At 42.2% G+C, this 24,791-nt stretch overlaps 2 protein-coding genes across 3 annotated transcripts in view; one reads left to right on the top strand and one right to left on the bottom strand.

Moving 5' to 3' along the window:
- LRP1 (LDL receptor protein 1) overlaps positions 1-24,791 on the bottom strand; it is a 65,065-nt gene that overhangs the window by 10,760 nt on the left and 29,514 nt on the right. For both annotated transcript variants that reach the window (XM_044395788.2, XM_070213820.1), the window contains exons 2-13: positions 11,187-11,300; positions 8,214-8,339; positions 8,012-8,134; positions 7,018-7,269; positions 6,617-6,952; positions 5,902-6,278; positions 4,990-5,735; positions 3,408-4,475; positions 1,113-2,871; positions 761-1,056; positions 347-702; positions 23-291 (exon numbers count right to left, since the gene is read on the bottom strand). In XM_044395788.2, the coding sequence (XP_044251723.2) occupies positions 23-291; positions 347-702; positions 761-1,056; positions 1,113-2,871; positions 3,408-4,475; positions 4,990-5,735; positions 5,902-6,278; positions 6,617-6,952; positions 7,018-7,269; positions 8,012-8,134; positions 8,214-8,339; positions 11,187-11,300 (5,822 nt within the window). The remainder of the gene's footprint in view (positions 1-22; positions 292-346; positions 703-760; positions 1,057-1,112; positions 2,872-3,407; positions 4,476-4,989; positions 5,736-5,901; positions 6,279-6,616; positions 6,953-7,017; positions 7,270-8,011; positions 8,135-8,213; positions 8,340-11,186; positions 11,301-24,791) is intronic.
- LOC108055088 (protein nemuri) lies at positions 12,386-13,220 on the top strand. The gene has a single exon (XM_017138291.3). The coding sequence runs from the start codon at positions 12,417-12,419 to the stop codon at positions 13,140-13,142; it is 726 nt and encodes a 241-aa protein (XP_016993780.3). The 5' UTR covers positions 12,386-12,416; the 3' UTR covers positions 13,143-13,220.

Genomic DNA, 24,791 nt, shown 5'->3' with positions numbered 1-24,791 from the left:
AGAATTTATAGTTATTATTTACCGGCGAAGGCGTGTCGAACTCTTCCGATGGGTCTATCATTTCCACGCCCTGCAGGACATCGATGGAGTAGAAAATGAATTCCGCCCGCGGAACACAACCGATGGGATTGTGTTGCTCCACATCATAGCCGAGGGCGCAGCGACAGACGTGCTCCGTGGTTGAGGTGGCCAAGCAAAGATGCTGACAGCCACCGCCAAGGGCCCATTTAGCACAGGTATTTGAGCCTGTTTGCGCCTCCGCATAGAACATCTTCATGCTCTGAATGTTCTCTGAAAAAGGAACAAGTTTAAAATCATGGTAACTAAATATTCAAATTCCACCTACTTGTATTCTTCCTGAGGAAGGCCATGTTCGAGCACGACTCCTTCTCACATTGCATAATCACACTCTCAATATTTTCCGGGAAGTAAATCGTTCCATTGTAGACAGTCAGCGAACTTATCGAGGTGACTGAACTGGCCACCAGCACCTTGTGCGTTTCGTTCCTTGGAATGTCGTAATAGGCAATACCCGAGCTCTCGTAGGCGTAGTACAAACGCTGTGAGTCAAAGTCCATTGTCAAACTCTGCATATTGCTTTGTTGCTCATAGATCAACGAACGCCCCGAACCATCCAGATAGGATTGCTCCAACTGGGACATGCTTCCATCGGAGGCCGAGTGTATCCAATACATCTTTCCACTAAAAAAATATGATAATAGGTCAGTAGGGTTCATGCTACCCAGGATAGTGAACTTACTTTGCGGGATCCAGAACAATGCTGTCCACCATATTGAGATCCTCGAGGATGGTGGTCGTAAACTCACCCTTCAGATTACTCGCCAGTATATTACACTTTATTTGACCCGAAGAGAAGTACAAGTTCCGGGCAATCCAGTCGACCGCAAAGCCATAGGGTTTCTCAATATTTGTATTGATGATCGGCTCAATCAAGCCGTTCGAAATTCCGGCACTTGAGATCTCATTCTGCTGAATGTCCGACCAGAAAATGCGACTTTCATCCACCAGGAAATCAATGCGCTGCGGTGCCACCAACTTTAAAGCAAGGGAAATAATTAACATAACATAATAATTAACATATATTTACTCACCCTGGGAGACTGACGAATGGTTGGAATGGCCAGGTGATCTGCCTGATGGAGATCAATACCCCGAATCTCATCCACCATGACAAAGAGCAGCACCTGTTCGTTGGGCACACAATTCCTTTCATCGGCCGGATCCAAACGCATCACATGTGGACACTCGCACTTAAAGGTTCCCTTGCCACTCAAGAGGCAAAGATGAGAGCAACCTCCGTTGTTCTTGCCACACGGATTCCGATCCCAAGGCTGGCGACTGGAGTGCATCACCTGAATGCCAAATGGCTGGGACTGGGTGCGCTGCAGCACCTGGACGTCGCTGCCATTCCACTTGTTCGCCCGTATAACCGATGTGGTTCGCCAGTCCGTCCAGTACACATAGTTCTCGAACACAGAAATGGCAAATGGATGCGAGAGTATTTCCTTGTTGCGCAACACTACGTGATGCTCGGATCCATCGTATGTGGTGCTACTGATTGAATCCGACTTGGCATCCACCCAATAGACCCTCTTTTGAGTGTAGTCCAGTGTCAAGCCATTGGGCCATCCGGCGCTCAACTGCCAGCTGGTCGAGATCATGCGTCTCGAATCTCCCGACATGCTAGCCCGCTCGATTCTCGGCGAGTTATCATCCCAATCCGTCCAGAAGAGAAGACCCTCCCGGGGATCCAGGGCAATGGCTCGTGGACTCTCCATGTTGCCGGCGATGAGCGTCCGCCTAAAGCTGCCATTCAATTTCGCCACCTCGATCTGATCCAGATTTGAGTCGATCCAGTAAAGGTTTTTGCCCACCCAGTCTACGGCCAATCCCTCGGTAGTGGAGAGTCCAGAGTGGATAATGGCCTCAACGTTTCGCAGACTTTCGCCCACCAGCTGACCCCTATAAATCTTGTCGTCAATCACATCCGTCCAGTAGATCTCCACATTCGATTCGTTGTTGTACAGGAAATCCAGAGCGATAATATTCCTCAAAGAGGTGTAGAAGTTTGCCACGTTCAAGGTCTTCAGGTTGACACCTTTAATATCCTGTCTGTTTGTAAAGATCACATAAGGATCATCCGGAGCGGTGCTCTTGCAGGTGAATCGATCGTAGCCCAGGTCGAATCCATCCAGGCAACGGCAGTCGTAGCCCTTGCCGCTGCTCTCGCACACCTGCGAACAGGTGTCCCAGTGATCGCAGGCGTGCTGCATGCTGCATCGCTTTCCATTCGGCTGCAGGTACAGGTGGTCCGGACAGGAGCAGATGTATCCCTCTGGCGTGTTGTGGCACCGATGAGAGCACTCATTGCCGCGATCGCACAGCTTGTCGGCGCACAAGAAGCCCTCGTCCGTTGTGTCCTCGCAATCGTTCTTGCCGTCGCACAGCTGCTGGACCGACACACACTGCTTGGAGAAGCCACACAGCCGATCCGGATGCTCACAGATCACCGTCTCGTTCATATCAAATCGACTCGCATTGATATGCGTGCAGTTAAGCTCATCCGTCTTGTCGAAACAGTGCGGAATGCCATCGCAGGCGAGAAAATCCGGAATGCACTCGAAGGGATCCAGGCAGGCGAACTCGTGCGGGGCACATTCACTTAGGTCCTTCCAGCCAGTCATCGGGTGGTTGTCGCTCTTTGTCTGATTGCAGTTAGCCTCATCGCTAAAGTCCTCACAGTCGTGGATCCCATCGCACATGTGCATCTCTCCAAAGCATCCAATGGGGCGACAGTACTTCTCACCATGTCCGCACTCCTGTTCGCAATCCACTTCATCGGCATTGTTTCTAGAAAGAGGTAATAATACAAAGTTTTAAATTTAAGCAAGATAGAACGCTATAGTCGGGTTGGTGTCCCGACTATCTAATACCCGTCACTCGGCTAAAGCGAGTGCGAGGGAGATAGATATATAAATTTTATTTGATTGCGCATAACTTCTTAATAAACGGTCCGATTTGAAAAATGTCGTCTACATTTCGAAAGGTATAAATATACACAACAAAATCGCATTTATACTTCCCAGAAATCTTTAAAGATCTGGGCGCCAGACACATTTTAAAATTCTTAGTGGGCGATTGTGGGCGTTAAAGGGGGCGTGGCGCTCGGCTGAAATAAACTTGCGCTTCGTAGGAAGCCCAAGAATATGTGTGGAAAATCTCAACCTTCTAGCTTCTGTAGTTTCCGAGATCTCAGCGTTCATACGGACGGACAGACGGACAGGGGGACATGGCTATATCGACTCGAGAATATATATACTTTATAGGGTCGGAAACGCTTCTTTCTCCCTGTTACATACTTTTGCACGAATACAATTTAAACTTACCCGCAATTATCGATGCCATCGCAGATATCGGCAAACTGGCGACACCGACCGTTGTTACAGTCGAATTCCGGGCATTTGCTGGCAAAAACAGACTCTGCCGTCTCATCGGAATCATCATCCGGTCCACAGTCAACCACTCCGTCATTAACCCACGTCAACTGGATGCAGCGGCCGCTTTTGTGGCAAGTGAACTCGTTGCTGTTGCAGGTATTTAGTTGGCAGTTTGCTTGATCCGTTCCATCCGAGCAGTAGGCAATTGCGCTACAAAGCAGCGATCGCTGATAGCAGCGACCATTGCACACGAAATTAAGGGTTTTGTCGCAGGTGATCGCATTGCAAGGTCCCTTCGGATCGGAACTCTCGTCGGTGCCATCTTCGCAGTCGTCGAAGCCATCGCACATGTCCTTGCTATCGAGGCATTGTCGCGTGCTGCGGCAGATGAATCCCGAAGTGCAATTGGGACGAATGGGCGACGGAGCCAGCTGGGGGATGCAGTGGCTACCGGTTCCATTTAAGGTAAACCCATCTGGACAACGGCAAATGGCGCCCTTCGGCGTATTTAAACACATTCCCGGACACTTGGACTGCGCACAAGCGCTGGGTGTTTGGGGCATTGGTTGGGTGGCGATGTCAAAGATCCTTAGATCTGCAGCTCTTCCAGTTCTCTGTAAATGCACCGTTGAGCTGAAAGTGCTCGATAGGTTGGCCTGATGCGCATGGAACCGCCAAATGGTGGAGTTCCTGTTGTCAGCCCAATATATCAGTCCATTGTTCTGCACCATCGAGTAGGGATGAAACTGTTCCGACTTGAAGAGCACCTCTCGCCCGGTGCCATCCAGCTTCATGAGCTCAATGGTGCCCAGTCGGACGTCGCACCAGTACAGCACTTTGGTGCGACGATCGACGTCCAGGCTGCGGGGCCATTGCATGGGCATGGCACTGGTGCTCTTGGCCAGCAGCTCCTTGTGGGTGCCATCCATCCAGGCGCTGTAGATGCCAGCCTCGCAGGGCTGCGACTCCCAGTGCGTCCAGTAGAGCAGACCGGTCGTGGGATCCAGTTCCAGGGACCTTAAAAAAGTGATTTGTATAAATTTCTATGTTACATTATATTAACAAGAGAGGATGCTATAGTCGGCTGCCCCGAGTATCAGATACCCGCTACTCATCTAAAGGGAGTGCGATATAAATCTTTGATCTGGCATAATTTTTTAACGAATGGTCCGACTTGAAAAATTTCTTCCACATTTCGATAGGTATTAATAAACACAATAAAACTGCATTTTTACTTTTCCAAAATGTTTAAAGGTGTGGGCGCCAGACACCTTTTAAAACCGTTTAAGGCGATTGTGGGCGTTAGAAGGGGCGTGGCCCTCGGCTGAAACAAAGTTGCGCTGCATAGGAAGCCAAATAATATGTGTGGGTAATCCCAACTTTCTAGCTTTTGTAGTTTCCGAGATCTAAGCGTTCATACAGACAGACAGACGGACAGGCGGAGAGATGAACAGACGGACATGGCTAAAACGACTCGGCTAGTGATCCTGATCAAGAATATATAAGTAACGGGTATAATAACCACACTTACATGGCATCGCAATCTGTGTTGAGGGTTAGCACCTTGCTTAGGTTTCGCAAAGGAGCCACCTGCAGGCCCCTGTGTGTGGACCAGTACAGGTGATCGTTGATCCAATCGAAGGCCAGGGCGTGGATCTTTTTCAGGCCGTGGGTCAGCAGTCGCGAGACACTGGCATTGAGCGACTGACTCCGGATGCTGCACAATGGTTCCACATTTCCCACCAGATTCGCATCCGAATCAGCGACCACGTAGAAAACCGACTTGCCGCGCACATTCACATCAATGGCCAGGGCTTTCGAGACATTGTAAACCGGTACCATCACATCCGGTTGCTCACCAATTTGCTCTAGCTGCTGCACTTGCTCGGTGTCCAGCGGTACTCCGCTGATCCTGGCCAAATGCTTGTCGCTGTAGACCAGAAACTTGTCGAGGGCCGATAGCAGGCAGGTCGTCTGATTGTGCAATTTATAACCAGCGGTGCACAGACATTTGGCGCTGGCGAATCCTTTCGTCCATTGCGGCACACAGATCTGGTTGCAGCCGGCGTTGTTGTCCCGGCACGGATGAGCCACCTCGGGCTGCTTTTGGCGGTGGAAAATTCTTAAATTGGCTCCACGGCTCACATTCGAATGGAGGACGCGGGCCTTGAGCGTGAATTTGTCGATGGAAACGATGGCCTTGTCCATCCAGGCTGCCAAATAAATTGAGTTCTCGAAGACCTCCACGGCATGGATGGTTTTCAATGGCACAGGGGACTAGAATAAAAAGAGAAATAGGAGTCATCAGTCATCGCAAGCCCCAAAAAGTATGCTATAAAAATGATTCTTTAACGAAAGAAAAGATTTCATTATATATTTTATATTTTTAATTTAATTAAAAATACTTTAATATTTAATAATAGTAAATATTTTTACTACTTACATCTGTTGTCCGTTTGAGCGTCCAACGATTCTGTCCCTCGTAGTTAACACGTTCTACCTCATCCTTGTAGATATCAATCCAATACACCAACTCATTGGCCAGGTCCAAGGTGACGCTGCTCGGGTGATAAACTTGGTCGGTGACCAAAACAGTGCGATTGCTGCCATCGAGCAGCGAACGCGACAAACTGGGCGTCCAGTCCGTGTAGAACATATAGCCCTTGGTGGGGTCCAGGGCCAGCGAGGACAACGGATCCACCTGCTGCAATATTACGCGGCAGTTCGCCATCACGTTCGTGCACAGATAGACCAGGCCATCGTCCTCGCTAACCAAATACCAATTACCCGACAGCCAGTCCAGGCGAAGCTCTGTGAAAACTGTGAAGAAAAAAGAGTTTCAGACAAACAATGCAAATTGGTAGGGAACTTAGATTTTAACATCGATATTTTGAGAACTCTAGATGCTTGAAATCGAGATTTTTGAACAGCGAAGATTTCCATCTTTCTATCTAAAAAATCCAAATATTTTATCAACATTTTTTAGTAAGATCTAATGTTGAAAATAAATTTCAAAAAAATATATTTGGATTGTAGTTTGAATAAAATTTCGAATAGAATGCTATACTCCAATTTTTAAGCATGGTCACCATTAAACATTGCAAATGGGACACCCCCTTAAAGGACCCCAATCGGGGTCAAGTTAATCGGTCACTCACACTGCTGCGGCGAGACGAACGACGAGAAGGGCAGTGTCCAGTTGACCTGGGCGTCATCGATGCGCTGGCACCGCATTTGCAGCTCGTGCCAGCTGAAGTGCAGGGCGCAGAGGGTGCGATTCCGATGCCACACATCGAAGGCGTGGACGAAGCGAACGGGTTGCGTGAGCAGCAGTTGTTCCTCGTTGCCCTCATTGCCATCTGTATCTGTGTCCTTATCCGTAACTTTATCATTATCCTTTTCCCCAGCGAGACCAATGACTTCGCCACTGGTTCCAATGCGCCGTATGCCGTCCTGCGAAAGAAAAGTCAGCGTGGCCGGCTCCGTTGGTGGTACTATAAATTGAGAGGGATTAGCCGTCTGTGTATCTGGGTCTGCGATGTTTTTCCGTGGCCCTTACCATTGATGGCCCGGCAGCGGCTGCCCTTGGTCTTCGCATAGCCCGAGACGCAGGAGCACTCGTAGGAGCCCGGCGTATTACGGCACACCTGGTCACAGGTGCCCGGCTCGGAGCACTCGTCGTAGTCCACGCAGCGGGTGGAGTTCGACGACTCTGGCACCTGATCCTTGGGGCAGTAGCAACGTGCCCCCTGCGGGGTCAGTTTGCAGTTGTAGCTGCAGTTCAGCGCAGCGCAGGCAGCGTTCTGCTTATCTGTTTAAAGGTGGCGATAAAAATGGGTTTATATAAATTAATTGATATTATTTCAAGATTTCATTTCATTAACAAAAACTATATAATTTAGAAAAGATAGAAAAATAATAACTAAGTATATTAAATGGTTTAGAAACTAATTTATATTGTTTATGTACCTATTAATAAACAATTCTGTTACGCTTTATAAAATTTCAAAAACCATTAATGCATTACACCCAAATAAAACTTGATATGAATCGATCATCGATTTGATGTTATGCGGTATCAATTATGACTTATGAGAACTAGTTATTTAAGTCGCCTTATTGCTTATTGCTCTCTTTTTCGAAGTTAGAGAATCTCCGAAAGAGAAATCGGTCTTGCACGGTAAAAACGATATGGATATAATAACCAGAAATTGACCATGCGCATATCGGTTTGACCCCGGCGTGGTTTTTTTTTTGTGTGTAAAGAAAATAATCAATTAAATGGAGTTTTGCATTAAATTTTTTCCAAAACAATGAATAGCTGTAAATTGTGAATTTCAATTTTGTTTTAGTAATATTAAATTATTTATTATTTATTTGAGTAGTTTAGTTAAGCTTCAGAGGTTTCAGATCTAAGAATTGTCTTTTAAAGACATTTTCGGAAGACCCAGGCAATCTATATTGCTTCAGCTTAGCCGTATTGGCCAGCAGCAAGCGATTGAGTTGGCTTGCGGCGGGCCAATTAGCCGTTTCGGTCAGCTGCACTCACTTACCACATTGCAGCTCATCGTTATCACAGTCCCAGCGGCCATCGCAGAAGCGGGACAACTCCAGGCAGTCGCCGTTGCGGCACTGGCCCTCGAAGGCGCGGCACTTGGGCGTAGCGCCATTCGGACCTGATCAAAAGGGAAATAAGGCGATGGGTGGGGTCAGTGGGTTGGTGGGTGGCGTTGCCAAGGCCCGCGGCTTACTTACAGTTCAGTTCGTCGGATGTGTCGCCCTTGCCGCAGTCGAACTCCCCGTCGCAGAGCCAATTGTTTGGGATGCAGTGGCGGCTAACCCCGCACCGAAACTGTCCCTCGTTGCACTTGGGCGCTCCGACTGGAAAGGAGAACGGAACAGAACAGAACCAGAACTGAGTACACTCTACACTCCACTCCACTCCACTCCTCCCGTACAATAACAATAACCGAAATGAAGATTTATGGTGGGGTTTGTTAGTGGTCTTGGGGCTGGTTCGCTGGTTTGTTGGTTTGTTGGTTCGCTTTTCGGCCAACAAAAAGTTGCTTCTGCTGTTGTTCGTACAAATCGCTGAATTATTTCGCGAGATATCGTAAATAACACGCAAACAAGGGCAGTCGTGGCCAACTTTCGGCAGATATAAAAGTTTGAACTTCCACTTTAAGTGGAAAATCCTAGAAATAACTGTGTAATCCTGGCACTTATAATTTGAAAGGATTGTTGGGGGGGAAAAAATTGAGAGTGTCATCAATATGGTTATCAGGTTTAAGGGAAAATTTATATTCCTAAAGAATTAAGAAAATATTGAGCCCCATGAACTTTTCAAACTATAAACTGTTATTTTGGGAAATTCAAATTTGAAGGTTTTTTGTACCCTTATCTGTAAATAATACATAGATTTTTCCCTCGGAATACATTCATTTTTAAAGGAAACAAATTGGGTTGGCGACCATCTGGTACGCAGCTTTGTAATATGGACTAAAACCCCTAGTTTCCCTCTACTCCTTCTCCTCTTCATGGTCATTACCCAATTAGCTCGACTTTTATTAAAGTGAATGCGTTCTATTCTCATTTTAGGGGGTGACAATGGCCAACCCTTGAAAGGCCACGAAACAAAAAAAAGAGCTGTGACAAATACGCTTGGCTAAATGGAACGTTAATTTTTTGAGTTGACTTTGCTTCCAGTTAGTTGAACTCCCCGCGGCCCTTGAAAATGTTTAACAATTGGCCGGCAACATCATTTTTGACCATTTTCGAGGGCCAGAGTTGATTAAATAAATGCCGGGATCCAGTTTGCATCACTCCCTTCTCCATTTTGGCGATGGTCAGCGCATCCCTCGACACCGACTCCACGGCTCCCTTGACAGAATTTCTGGCCCCGGTTTCGTTTTCGACCCGTTTACTCCGTGCTCTTCGCGTTCAGGGCGAAAATAAAAAATGTAAACTTTACTCTGGACCCCGTGACTGCATGCCCTTGGGCTTATTACGTATTATATCCGTGTTGCCTTCCGCCAGCGCCATGCAAATTGCCACGCGAATACGGGAATATGGGAGTTCAGGAATACGGAAGCACGGCAGACGGAGGAGACATGGACACGTCCAATGCTTGTCTCTGGAGTTTAACCTCTTGGCAAGCAAAATATTTTTGGCCGTTCCCATGTGTCGCCAATGTGGCTTTTATGGTTATAGTCGCGCATGTCGGTCGGATGGCGCTCCATGTGCCCCAGCCATTGGAGTATCCCACGGATCACCCATGCCACCCAGGCGCTGTCAAGGCATTGTCATTGCTGCCTTTGATTTGGAACCTCCATTGCGGGGAGAATACAACGCGTTATTTGAATTCTTCTTTGCACATTTTCCTTTTATTTGTGTCAAACAATTTGCATCTCTGAAATGCTCACAAGGAGCACAAATGTATGACTCTAGGAAAACAGGAAAATATTATAATATTGCCCGTAATGTCTGCTCTTCCCATGCACATTCCATTTCCAGGGAAATGAGAAAAGAGACATCGTAAAAACTGATACACTCGAAAATGGTAAATAAATAAATATGAGCAAAGCAAAAATGGTGAGAAAAGTTAAAGATTATGTGAAGAGATATAGAGAAAAAGAAAGAAAAGTTATTCGTCTATAATCTTTTGTATTTTTGAAAACGTTCTATTTTTAAATTACAAGTTTAAGTAAAGTTCACATGAATTTGCATTTTAAATGTTCCTTGGTAGTTCTCTTCCCCCACCAAAAACCTCCCTCCAAAGTGGCAACTAAAATATTGCCAAAGCTCAAATATTCACAGTTTTTAAATCCCGAGAGTCCATTTAAGTCAAGCCTCATTTAAAAGTTGCGTATAAATTTGAATAAAATTTATATGGAGTGGAGATCTGAGGAAACTTTTTTGTCGCTAGTGTAACGAGGCCAGTTTAAATGCAATATATCAAGAGGCTTATATATATGACAACACTTTATAAACTTTGTATGTGTGCCTCGGTTTAATTGAAATTGCGCGAACGGAGAGAGAGGCCAGTACATAAGGCGAATGGGGTGGAAGTTGGGCGAATGTAGATGACAACGATGTGCCAGGCACATTTATTATAATCTGTTGCATTAATATTTGCCGACAATTTGTCGTCTGAGTTGTCGTTCTCGTTCTCTCTCCGGCTGCAGTGCCATAAAAGTTAAATTAAAAATGCCAGAAGAACTCTCCGGGCCAGCAGCAATTGTTGCAGTTCGCTGTTGTCATTGAGCGACACAAAAAAAAAAAGATAAAAATGTCTACACATTAATTTTAGTCTTGTGGCTTTCTCCACTTATCAGCACTCGAAAAAATTAAGGACAAACGCTTAAATTTCCCACTGACAGTCGACCAGAGTTGGCTTTTAAGGTCCATGGCAGGGCTTTCATTTAACGGATTTGTCGGGCCAAAAATGGTTCGACAACTAATTGCATTTGCTGCGGACAGCAGGTGAATGTGCCCGGTACTTTGGGCCATGTATTTGCGGTGAATTTTTAGGCCCGCCCACCTGTCATTAGGACGGACAGGACACACACAGAGAATGGCACAAAAAGCGTTCCGACCAAACAGTCAAACCAATAATAAAGCAATCACCGCCTGCTAATGTCCCCAGCGGGGAGTTTCGAGGACCGCTCTTGTGGATCCGAGGGATTCCGCCCGGACTTACACGGATCGAGGGACATATTGAATACTCACCGCACTCGCTGCCCTCATCGGACATGTCCGGACAATCGGCCTTGGAGTCGCATTTCCATCGCATCGGTATGCAGAATCCATCGTTGCATGTGAAGTACGAGGCTGGGCAGGGACCTGCAATGGGATAGATGACGGAATAATGGTCACTCAGGGCGATAAGGAAAGAGGAAACGAGGAAATGGAGGCAGCCATTCAATCATTTGCCTCTCTGACAAGCTAGAATTTTAATGAATGTAAGGAGGTGTGTGGAATCGAAGCAATTATGGTAATCACTAAAAGTTCCATTGTTGCCAAAGAGCTGTCTTTCCCATCGATATGGTTGAAGCTTTCACTTTAGCAGCCATTAGCCGATTAATTAAAAGAGCTTAAGATACATAAGTTGGACCCTAAATATAAAATAGTAAGGTAAATTAATAAATAGATACACCCAAAAAAAACCTAAGATCAATTTGATATTATGTGGAATCAATTTAGACTTGATATGTGCCATACCATCTGGTATAAATACCAGAAATTTATCATGCGCATATCGATTTGATCCCAGCGCGTTTTTTTGCGTGTACTAAAACCAAAAATTTTAACAAATTTTCCATAATTTCGAAGAACAGTTGCTATCTTTGATTATTCCGCATTATTCTAATCGAGTTCACAATCAACGCACGCTCACATAAATTATTCCCGAATAATAATATTTTCAATCACTTGATCCACAGCTGTTACCAATAGGTTGCCAAATTATTTTTCCATTTAATATGCAGAGTGGAGACGTGTTAACGCCACCTTACCAACCCACTAACCACCCACCCACCGAAAAGCCTGATGCTGTTCCATTCTCTTCCCTGAAAATGCCAGATAATTTCAATGTTTATGCAGTTGTTGTAGCCCCAGTACGTGCCTACAATTAAACATTAACAACGGAGCCACATTGTTGGAAGCCAAATGCCGGATTACGTGACTCAGGAACGCTGCATCATTAGCCTGGTCCCGAAGCTGTTTCAAACATTTCGTAAACAATAAAAAACTAATTTAAATTTGCTTAGTGCTTCCAATAAGAGGGTGTCGGATGTGTTTCGTTTCGAGCTTCCTGAAAGCAGCATTTTCGGAACCATAAGACCCACTTTCCAAAGTCAAACAAAGACCCGTTTACACAGCCGCCGAAAAGCTGAACTTTGAGTCCCCATAAAAGCCAAGGTTTCGGGATAGTGCAGCAACATAACGCATCCAGCAGTCATGTCATTGAAGTGGCTCTTGTTCGTTGCCCTTGTGGCACTGCTCAGCATTGGAACTGGCACCCTGGCCAAGCCTCGAAGGACCACCCTCCAGGCGAGACCCGGTCCGGAGCAGCTGAGTCGTCTGCAGCGCCTGAATGCCAGGTATTATGCCGTTCAGGAGGACGACGAGGATGGCGATGACATACTGGAGCACGAAGAGGATCTAGCCAACGATGGGGATGGCGAAGAGGAGGAGGATGGGGACGAAACCAGGGACGGTGAAGAGGAGGATGAAGACGAGGAGACCAAGGCTGAAGAGGAGAAGAAAAAAGTGGATTCGAAAAAGCTGACCGCCAACTCTACTCCCACCAAGACAAAGACCGAAGTGGCGGAAGAGGAGGAGCACAACGATGAACTCCAGGATCTCGAGGGTGCCGAGGACGAGGCCGAGGAGGAATTGGAACAGGAAATCGAACTGCCCCGTGCTGAGGCACGTAATCGCCGGCGAGGTGGCAGGCGGAACGGAAGGGGCGGACGCAAGGGGCGTGGCCGCAAGAACCGCAGGCGGGGAAATCGCCGGTGCGGCGGCAAGGGAAAGCGCGGTCGTCGCGGCCAACGCAGACGCTCCCCGTCAAAGCGCAGCGGCAACAAGCGGCGAACGGGCTCGAAGAGCAGACGCCAGGGCCAGAAGAACAAAGCAGCCGCCAGCAAGCCGACTTCAGCGCCATCCACAAAGGTGGCCTAAAGCGCCAAACACTCCCCGAATCTGAATGCAGCTTTGCAACTCATTTAAACAGCAGCCAAACTAATAATAAATAAACAAAACCAACATACTTTGCATATTTTTTTCTTTCCCTGCTACATTACATTCATCTTAATGGCATTTAAATATTATAAAAAAAAGAGAGATGGTTCCCTCCTTATTTAACACAGACTGACTTGAAAATGTCCTTCTAGTCGACTTCTATTATTTAAATGTGCTTACTTTAGACAAGAAGGATAGATAAACTGTCAGTTCAAGCACATACCATTTTAACAGAATTAAATGTTGTTCCTTGGAAATGGTAGAAAATAAGATATACTTATAATTTACCAGAAAATGCTAGTGGACATAATGTAAGAAGCTTAAAAAAAATAATGAGCTTTTTTGGAAAATACTCCTAATATTCAATAAATAATGCCTGCTTCATATATTTACGAAACAAGATCAACCCTCTGTGCAGACATATGATCCACGATATTTATTGAAACAGGATCCAATCAGAAATTTCGAAGTTTCGGTTATTTCCATCCTTAAAAGCTAGAGCAAAAATATTCTTGATTATAAAGTATTCGGGGGTGTCACAGAAATTATTTCCAACCGAAATCCGTTAAAGTTCTTACGTGCATCAATGCAAAATCCAACCGTCTTCGGTTGGAAGAGATTTCTGTGACACCCCTGATTGTAATAGTAAACCAATAGTAAATAGTAAATGGTTACGGTTAGCCACAAAAAATTATTATGGTGCCATGAAAATGAAATTAGTCAGATTTTTCCATAACCCATTTAATTAAATAGTTTGTGCTTAATAAATTGAATTTATTTCCTTAGTTAGTCGTGGCTTTTTTACAGTTCACAGCAACTAAAAAGTTTTTTATTGTAATAAATTCAGCGCGTAATAAATTATAACTCAGCAGAAAGCTAACACCGAATTAATTTATATTTAATTCCCCACGAATAATGCTTGCAGCTCAACGCAGTACAAGGGCTTAGCAGCAGCGATCTGCAAATATCGTAGTTTATATCCGTCGGAATAAACTTTATTGTAGCATACTTTTCGTAGCAAATACTCACGTATTGCAGCGGAGAAAGTTTTTATCGCGAACTCATACACACAGGTGTGTAGTATGCCAGGTAGCAACCGCAAGTCATAAATTTCGCCAGCTATTTCGCTTTTGTTATAGTGCTTTTTTATGTATTTATGCCGGTATTCTAGCATGACCCCATAAATTATAGAGCGCTGCAATTTCGTTTAGCCGTTTTTGCACTGTTCGAAATTAGTTTTACGCCTCTTTTTGATTTAGTTCATATTGAGGTTTAGTGCTAGCTCAACATAAAAATCAAAATAAAGGATTGACGGTGCAGTTTGTGAGCCAACTTCACCAGTGGCATGGGGGATGCACTCAATTTCAGTTTATTTTCCCTTCAGCTTATCTTTTGCCCTGGTTGCCTTGGCCATTGAGTTCGTTTACCTGACAGCGTAGTCATGCCAATCGTTTGTTTAAGGATGTTCCACAGAAGACTCTTTTGAATTCAGTTGCATTTTGAGGCAAAAAGTTATGTTGCAAATTGAAAACTCATAATGAAATCTTAATAAACTTTTGACATTGCTTATTAAAAGACGACAAAGATAGATGCAAAATGAAGACATAAACAGTCATCCTCAAATGTAATAAATTCGAAAGCAATTAAAATGTCTTTCCAATTACTTTCATTTTATGTATTTCTTTAAAAGCTCTTAATTCAGCTTAAATTAGTTTTTATTAATATTGAGCTAACTGGAAGTCCATAAAAAATACTTTCTATAAGTTAAGTTAGGAATTTTTCTATATTAAATCTTGGGTACATAGAAAGTCGCTTAATTAAAGATAATTTTTGTTATATAGCAATTCCTGCGAAATTCCTTTCGAGAACATTGAGAGACGTTATCCTGTGTTTACTCTGTCTACCTGTAGCCAATTTCGAGTTGCTCTTATCTGACTGGACTGCTGCTGGCAGTTGGTCAGCAGAATGGGATGGAGCATGTACTTCTCTGGCTAGTTGAATGGGTGGGTGGCTGGTGAGTCCTGTCTGTGTTTCAGGTCCTGGCCCTTCCCGAATTGTCTGCCGTCGGCTGCCTGCCACTGACATTTGCCAAATCAAATAGAAATTTTAATTGACTCTTGGCTGGCAGGACGTGCCAACGCTTTAGTTTCCAACTTCTTTTATTTTTTCGGAGAGGTCCCTTAAATTCAATCGGTCTTTAACGCAGCCCTATTACTTGAGCCTTAAAGCTCTTTGTCCTAGCTATCTGCTCTGCTTTCGAGCCACCCGACCTCTGCCCTGAATCTCCGCTTGTTTTTCCATCAACAGGAAAACGGGTTAAGCGCCTTTTGGGCTCGAAGGGAAATTTGCATCTGTCGCTGTTGCGAATTATGTGGGCGCACACGGAAAGCAGAAAGTTTCGGATTCAGATCCAGTTCAGCTTTACTCCTCCCATCCTCTGCCCTCTCTGTTTGTCAACAACTTTGCGCGCATTTCTCACCCAGTACTGTAATGGGTATATTTGCAGGGAAACATCTATTCTATGTGTTCATTGGATACTTCGATTTTTATATTATTCCTATATTTTCAAGAAAGAATTTCAAGCTCTAAATACATTGGTAATATTTTGTAAAAAAAAAAAAAAAAAAATGTTACAATTCAGAAACTTAAAAAAAAGCCTTAAAACGCAAAGTGAAATTGAATATCACTATGGACGGCAGTCCATGTAGTGACGAAGCGCACCAGGAGAGTGTGCGAAGGCGACTACTATATATACACGAAGAAATGAAAATCTACTGTGATGGTCCGATCATAATGAATGATACACCTATCGAAAGGTATAGCGAAAACTAACAGGATTGCATACCAAGACTTTAAGAAAATCAATTGGCTTGGGAGAGAGAGCGGTGAAAGTAAAAAAGTGAAAATTTCGAAATTTGGAGCTGTTGGGGCCGGTGGGGATAAATGCCCCCTCGCAATGTTTTATTTGTATTCCTTTTGAAAATACCCGTCGAATGAGGGGTCATATGTCAAAATCCGACGCTCCGTTCAAAAGTTATAGCCAAAATAAGATTTTCTTCGTCTTCCCAAAATGAAAATTTCATTCTGTTTGTCAGTTTGTCAGTTTGTCAGTTTGTCCAAAACATGTTTTTTAAGTTTTGAAAATTTGATATGACGTTCATCACATCGATATAAAAAACTTTTGTTCCACCACTTTTGGAAAAACTCGCTAGTTTAGCGGGAAAACAGCTATAAATAGCTAAAATTCGGAATTCCGTAACTTATATACTACTAAAGCTACAGACTTGTGCTGCATCTCGTTTGAAAGGTATTTTTAAATGCTATAAACGCCCTTCATATGCAATTTATAATTTATATGCAATTTATAAATGTAATAGTTAAAAAGAAAGTCTATTTAATGACGAGTGTAATAATTTTTCGTCACAAATGTTGATATCAGAACTTTTGTATGTTGAAGGCGCGATCGTCACTAGTTTTTTACCTCGTTAAGAGGTGTTTTTATTTGATATGATTTACCTTGATTTTAATATGTATCGCGTTAAAAGTTTTTGTAGTTAATTGAAACATGTTATCGATAGATTTTTCAGTGTAATAAGTAGAACATCTAAACAAATAGGATATAGGCTGATAATATCGCATTTTATTATCATGACCAATAAAGCACACTGAACACCAGGTATCTTAATGTCGTGACCCTTTATAAAACTTTCCATCTTGTTTTTTTACTCATGTTTTTGTTTGCTTTTTGGGTCAAAAAGATGTGTGTTTGTGCGCGTTGGTTGTCTGTGTGTAACATAGTTTTTCACTTAATTAGCGCGCTGAATGACGCGTTGACAGTTGGCAGGAGTACGTGCCACGCCTGAGGGGTATGCAACACACAATTTTCCGTGATTGTTGCTGTCTCTTGTTGTTTGAGGGGAGCGGCGGCAGTTGTCAGCTGAGCAATGTGCCAGAGATTTCAGGGATTTTGTGCTGCCTGAACTTCCAGCTGCAACGAGGCTGCGCTCATAATTAAGGACTATTGGTGTTTATTACGGAATGGAAAGGTCAGATTGGTTTTGACATTTATAAAGAGGATTCTATTAAATGTTATTACATTTTCAGTATTATTTTACAATTTATTGAGTAATTGTAATTTATAAGTTACCGCACGTCCCTTAAATGAAGTATACACTATACCTACTATTTGGAATTTGGAACATTTCCCAAGGAATTTTGCATTCTTATCCACGGACACAAATGTGCTTAAAATGTTGCCAGATCTCAGTATAGGCAATATAATTTCCCCTCAAATTCAGGACAAACTTAACGATTGAATGTTTAACTTCCCTCCCAAAACCCTCGAGCATCCTTCACTCCGAATTGAGTCCATGAATAATCGTAAACATTTTCACTGCCAGAAGCCGACGAATTTCCGTTGTCAGCTCGTGCAATTTGCAGTTCACACATCACTTTTACTTCCGCCAACACCCCGTCTCAATGCCTTTCGCCAGCTTTTCATCTTCTTACGCCTTTAATGGATAACTTTGTGAAAATTTGCACAACGCCCTGGGAAGATTTTTTATTGATGTCACAACATTTTTGCAGTTACTTTTAATGAGCGGCTCCAAGGCAACGTTTAATAAAACATGAAAAGGATATTGAAGTGAGGAAATAACACTTAAAAAATGTTTGATACAAAAAAATTAAAATAAATATAATAAATTTTGATAAATTATGTAATAAGAAGTAGAAGGTGTGTAATTTTCCTCCTTTTTCTTCGTGTAATATAATTAAATTGTGCTAAACTGTGCTAAATTTATCGACATGCTGTTGAAAATGCATTTAATAATAGTCGCTTTCTCAGGCGTAAAAAACATGAAAAAGGTGACAAAGAGAATTGTGGGCGGTACAGATTTCCGCTTGGGCATGGTCAAAGGCAAACCGTAGGGCCCGGAGGAAACAGGAAGCCTGAGCTGCATCCTGTCGGCTTTTCCCCCGCTGCGGTGCCGGTCAGCATCTGGCCGTACATACACAAATATGGCGGCTTCCGCTGGCAATTCAACTTCCTTGTACTGCGGTCTCAATTTTCATTTATATCGACAGCGCAATCTGATGCGATATCCTTGCATGCTCGCCTCTCCACGTCCCTATGCATAATTTAATGCACTGAAGTGCGCATAATGAGCGTGATTGACATAAATGTACTTTAAATGCATACGGGAATTGGTTTTGAATTGCGCCTGTGAAAGGGGATGGAAGGAAGGACGATCGAGTTTGCAGGCCATAACAGGCCAAACAAAGTCCACATTTCCCCCAAAGAGATGCCAATTCAGCCTTTTATGGATCAGCTTTTGCATTCTGATTAGAAAATTTAAAAATTGTCATAATCTTAGCTAGGGAAGTAGAAAATTAGAACTAGAATAAGTTTAATTTTAAAAGAAAATGGAAAAAACAATTCGGTTGCTTTCTAACCATTTCTGCCTTTTGCCATTTGTTTCCATTTTGGGTTAATTTTTTTGCAGAATAGTTCGCTGCCATCTCTGCATGTTTGAGCAGGTTGGCAGTGGGAGGGAGGAAATTTGGGATAGCTTTGGGCCAGATAGCCGTGTCCGGTTTTGGCTTGTTTGTCGTGGACATTGGACTTTGCCGGCGTTTTTGGTTTCGGTTTGCTCGCTCGGTTTGTTGTCTGTGGCCGTATGTTTTCGGCACTTAAATCGAGTTTATTACGTGCTTTCTGCCCGGCCAAATGGAGAAAATGGAGGCTGAGCCAGGGCACTGCTAAAAGCCAAAACACTTAGAAGCGAAAAGTAAAATAAAACTTTAACCCCAACTTTACTTCAGCTGGGCCAGCAATTTGATTTGTCTGTAACCACACAAAGTTGTAAATGAGTGTTTCGTTTATTAAATTTAATTGTTTTTTGGGAGCACTAAAAATTTACCATGAACTTTTTCTATCGATAAAGTTTTTTGGTAAGCAGTTATGAGTTAGTAGGAATGGGGATTTCTATCTGGAAAGCTCACCTGCATATATTTAGCATTTTTCATAAAAATAATAAGCCAGACTACTTGACTTTCTAGAAGACTATCTAGTTTCCCTTTGCTCACTTCGCCCGAAAATTGAGATATTATTTCGCATCCGGATGGACCATAAAAAGTTGCAGCATCATCAACGCTTGTCGAGGGACCAAAATGGGAGAACTGCGAGAAGGAGGCATCCAGCAAAAGGGCTGGAAAACTTTCTCTTTGCATTCGAGGAAAAACTTTGAAGCAAATATTTAAAAGAGCTCCCCTTTGCCTTCACTTCGCACTCGCACTAGCAATTTTTCTCGCATTTTATTGCTATGTTTTTTGGTTGCCTAAAGGCCAAACTTGCATTAATGAGGCAAAACTTGAGAAGTAGAGCTAAGGAAACAATAAGGACTTCAACACCTTTTTATTCAAAATAAAAAAATAACACCATTTCCTTATTAGCTTAAAATGAACTTGAAGTACAATAAGCGATTTTTGAAAATTATATTTTAATGTGCTTGATAAATAATAAGTTAATTAAAATTAGGGGAACATAATAAAATTTCAATTCTATTTTAGGAACAAAGATTTTACAAATCAAGATCAATAGTGTATACAAAATGTAGGTTTATAATGTCGAACTTGCTGATTAAAATAAAAAGTATGCAAAACTAAAAAATGTGCACAGACAATGCAAACTTTTCTATGGCAGCATTATTTTGCAGTCTGCCAACTTTATCCTTCCATAGGTTCATGTTGTGCTCAAGTTTCGGGTTAGGGTTTGAGTCAATAACTTAAAGCACTTGATGCCTTTTCATGCTTTCCCTAGCCTGCATCATCATCATCATCACAATTGTGGGCCTCGCATCCTTTTCAATCTCCCTCTGGATGTTGAAAATTTCCTTCATAAATGTTTATAAACACAATTTTCTAGTTGTGGCAAAAGTTATATTATTGGAGCAGCCTCTATCCCCTGCTATCTGATGCACTATGATTTATATGTAAGCGATCATCAATCTTCTTTAGCTGACATGGTTGTTGTTGGTTCAGTTACTGCCAGTTGAGTGGAGCCGAACAACCAGGCTTTAAATGATTTTCTTTTTGTCTCCCATTGATTTCCCAACTCCTAAGACTGCAAATTCATTTTGCTTGTTTCTGGGCAGGAAGGAAGGATGTCAGGACGGAAGGAAGGAAGGATGTAGGGCGTGGATGTGTTGTGGCTTGTCGTGTCTGTCATTGTCATGTACTTGTCGTACCCGAGGACAATGAATGCATTTGCTGCAGCACTAAAAACTCTAGCGACAACCACAGCAAACAGCAATCAATCGATGATTTCTATTCATTTTTAAACACTTTGGCATAGAGTGTACGGAAGACTGTGCCTTATAAATTAGAGAGGCTGTTGTAATATTTAAAGCACTAAAACAAAATTAGAAATTCAATTTGTAGCTTCATTTCAAAGCAAAGATAAAAAAGGAAAAAAATGATTTGATATAAAAACATATTCATTTTTAATTTTATACATTTTTATTTTATTTTATGTAACACTAGAACAGAATTTATACCTCAATATTAAGCTCTCTAATAGTTTGTCCAAAAATATTCATAAATGAAAACAAAAAACACGATATTTTGGATTGTTTTATCTTATTTTAATTTTGTCTATGGCGCTTCGATTTTATTTTAGTCAAAATTGTGCGGCCCAGGATTAGTACACAGTTTGATTTGTGGTGATTTCATTATGCTGTTGACAGAGCTTTACCCCCGATTCGTCTTTTGTGCGGAAACCCGGCGTATACACAATGTTTAACCGCATATTACACACACGCCATGTAGAACAACCAATTTATTTACCCAGCTACTCAGCTCGAATTGTGTAGCTACTTCGCCTGAAGTGATTGCCAGGCGACAATGTTTTTGCGACGAAGATATCCACTTTATCCTCTCAGCCGAACAATTCCTTATTCACTTTATCTGCCCGCTCTTTGCGAAAGCACTTCCTCCGAACCTTTGAGGTGGCCAGCACTTTGAGGCACTTGTGGAGCTCCTGGCTGATGACTTTTAAAACGTGACTCCACTTTTGGTCTTTGAGGTCCTCTTTTTATTGCTTTGACATTGGCAGCAAAAAACGCTCCAAGTGATTAGCCAGCCAGAAGAGTTGGGTTTAGGGAAACGTTGAAGCTACGCATATTTTAAGTGGCAAAGTTTCTGGGGGCTAAAGAAAATTGTTGCCTCAACTACTATTTCCCATTTCGCAGGCTCACTGCGATGCAATAAAAATACTACTGGTGGGTTAAGAGCGGGGCGAAGCCAAGTAAATAAAAAATTATTGCAAAACTTTTCCATGCAATAAACGATGAAAGTAAGACCTTCTTCAAGAAGCCAGCAGAGCATGAAAATCGCAGTAAAAATAGTTACAGCGACGACAGAACGAACAGGATCTTTTGCAAGAACATCATCTTTCGGTGGCATGTCTGCCTACAATGTCTCGGCTCCCCCAATTGTGTAATCAACGCAGGTGCCACCCAACCAGATCTGCGGAGGGGGAGTGCTGCAGTGGCACATTCCAGGGATTTTAGGCGCAGTTAAACAGCCTTCCTTCCCGCAGTCCACCCCCTTCCACCCACTTCCCATAATGTTGAGGAGCGGACAACACTTTCGTTGGCATGGCACACACGCTTCCATAGTTGAGGCAGACGTGACAAGGGCACAATGTTGCAATATACAGTGGGCATTGGAACTCTGAATGCTAAATATGCATAACAGTTTTTTTTTTTCATAAAAAAGTAGAGGTTATTATTACAAATTAAACAAAAAAATGTTTTTATTTTATTTAAATTTTAAATTTAATATATGCAACGGAAATACTGATTTTATTTCACTTTTTGTACTTTCTACCATTTTATGTTTTTTGTTAATAAATAATAATGCCTTATTATATTTAAATTTGTAATTGAACACCAGCGGCAACAGAAATATGGATTTTGTTTTACTGCTTTTACTATCACCCATTTTATATGGTTTGTTTATAAATAAGAATAAAACTAAACACATATACCTAAACTTCTAGGAAAATACAAATATTTGTTTAATTTCTTTGATTTTTGCATCAATTTCACAAGAATTGATTAATAACGTTTTGATTTATTATGACTATTATTTCACTGCCAGCAAAACATTCTAATATTGCACGTCAGGCGCATGAAATCAATCATTCCAATTGATTGTTGTACAAATTCAATTGGCGTTTATATGAGCAATCAAATGGCCATAAAGAAGCATTTATTTTCGGCAAACAGTTATCGATTTATTTAATTGAGGACTGCTGTTCGCAGCCCATTGTCCATCGACTGGGGCAGTTATTAGAGAAGATGTTGCAGCTATCAAAATGCCATAAAAGCGAATGTTAAACTGAGCTGCCGTAAACTGCTCACAATGCGGCCGTATTCCTTGGATGCTGATAAAGAGGAAGCGGAATGTTGGCCAGTCAGTTAGGGGATGGGGAAAAGGGGCAAATCGAGCGAGCCGGCCTCAATTAGACCTCAGTTTGATTAGAGGATGGGAGCAGAGCAGTTGGCCTAGTGGAAAAAAATTCCATTACACTTAGCATGCCGCACGCCCCATTCCTCATTGCCATCTCCGTTCGCCTTTCTCTTAGGGGTTCTTTCTTTTCATTAGCTAAGTGGCAGAGTGCGGGCATCCATTGAGCCTCCGAACAATATAATTTTTATTTGCCCCTCTGTTTTTGTAATTATCCATTGCGGGAGAGCCCCTCTTATTCCGCCTCAAATTTTTCGGGCGTTGATCTATTTTATCTGTTCTCTCAAGTGGCATAAATCACACAGAACACTCGGGCACTGACACAATGGGATAATTAGATGAGAATTGAGACATTCAATTTAAATAGGACTGGATATAAGCGCATCAAACGATCTCTACACAGAAAGAAAAGGTTACAGACAAAAGGTAATTAGTTTATATAAATTATAAAAACTATAAATGCCTCACCAGAGTACAAATTAAATTTGAAATATAAAAATATTATTTATTTAAAAGAAGAGGTATTATTAATATGAGTTTTCAGATCATTTTTTTTCCTGCAAGACCGCTGGGGTTTCTGGAAATTGCTTTATAATGCAAACAACAATAAGAAACGGTTCTCAACTTGAGGAGAACATTTCCATTTCCTTCAATGATAGAAATTTGCTTCAAGAGCACTTCTTCAACTGACATAAAGTACATAATATTTATTATCATTCATCACAGCATAATACTCACACAAATTGTCGGACAAACCAAAAGGGGCATTATAAAAATATTACTGGCAAAGCGCAGCCTGGGGAAATTTCAAAATAATAGACAAACGTGACCAACGGATAACGAGGACAAACATGATTTTCACTTAAACGAAAACTTTTTGGCAAGAAATCCTTTAAAGACCAGGATATACGGAGTGAAAAGAGAGGAAGAAGGAGTGTTGACTCAGGGACATCTGTCAGAGGCAAGCAAAAGCGATTTTGCGGTTAGTCTGGTAAGCCACAGTGTTGTTGACCCCCTCAAAAACCCCTTCGACTGCACTTGACTCTGACCCTCCTCCACTTGCATTCCCTCTCTCACTATATTTCTGTCTCCCTTTCGCCTGCATCTCCCCGTCGCTGCTCATTAAAAACAACAAAGACGGTTGACTCCACCTGTCCCACGTAATTGAACAGAGAGAAATTTATTATTTTTTTAGTTTCATATTGGAATATTTTAAAATAAATTATCAAAATGTATTTAAAATTTATTTCTTATCCACAGAATTAAATGTTGAATATATTAAATAGGTTAACAATTTTTTATAATTGTATGGAACATATTATTTTAAATTTAAAAAAAATTTAAAATACAATTCCTAAAAAAAATTTAATTCCTTCTAAAGTCTTTTATAACATTACCCATTAAAATAAAATGTTATTTTGAGGTTTGGTTAGCTATATTTCAAGTTTAATATTACAATACATCCACCCAAAACGTTCCCATAATTTTGTTCCGTGTATCATATTTGCTCAGTGCCATCAGAAGCTGCAGAGCCAAAGAGCTGCAACATCAGCAGCCACGTAACTGAGACAGGAGCAGTCCACGTAATTGAATCACCCTCGAGAACATATTAAAACCATCCATGAAGAGCTCACAGAATTCCCCGGGAGTCCCTGACTCTCTGTCCCGGATTGCTGGATGCTGGACTGTGGTTTGTCCTTCAGACAAAAATGACCGATACCCGGGACCAGGATTAAACTTCCACCTCTAACTGGTTTGTTCGTATTTTTCGTTTTTGTTCTGAGTTGTGCAACTGAATGACATTCGTTTTGTGATCCATACGTTTCATTCGACCATTCGTCGTTCTGTTTACCAAGCGAAGCAATTATGGCTAGTTAAGTGAATAATCTTTTTTGTAAAAAGAGATTAAAACTAAGAGCATTGAACGGATTAAAAGCTGCCTTTATTCGAATAATTAAGAGATTAAGCAATTCAAAAGTTCAAAAGCAATCATAATTTCATCACATTATTGCATACAAATATTTTCTGGCTTTCAGTAAAGTGTATAAGTGTATATAG

The sequence above is a fragment of the Drosophila takahashii genome, chromosome 2R (assembly GCF_030179915.1).
Source record: "Drosophila takahashii strain IR98-3 E-12201 chromosome 2R, DtakHiC1v2, whole genome shotgun sequence".
NCBI lineage: Eukaryota > Metazoa > Arthropoda > Insecta > Diptera > Drosophilidae > Drosophila > Drosophila takahashii.
This window is presented reverse-complemented; position numbering and strand designations above follow the sequence as displayed.

Coding starts and splice junctions, on each gene's coding strand:
- LOC108055088 (XM_017138291.3), top strand. CDS start 12,417: ATGTCATTGAAGTGGCTCTTGTTCGTTGCCCTTGTGGCACTGCTCAGC.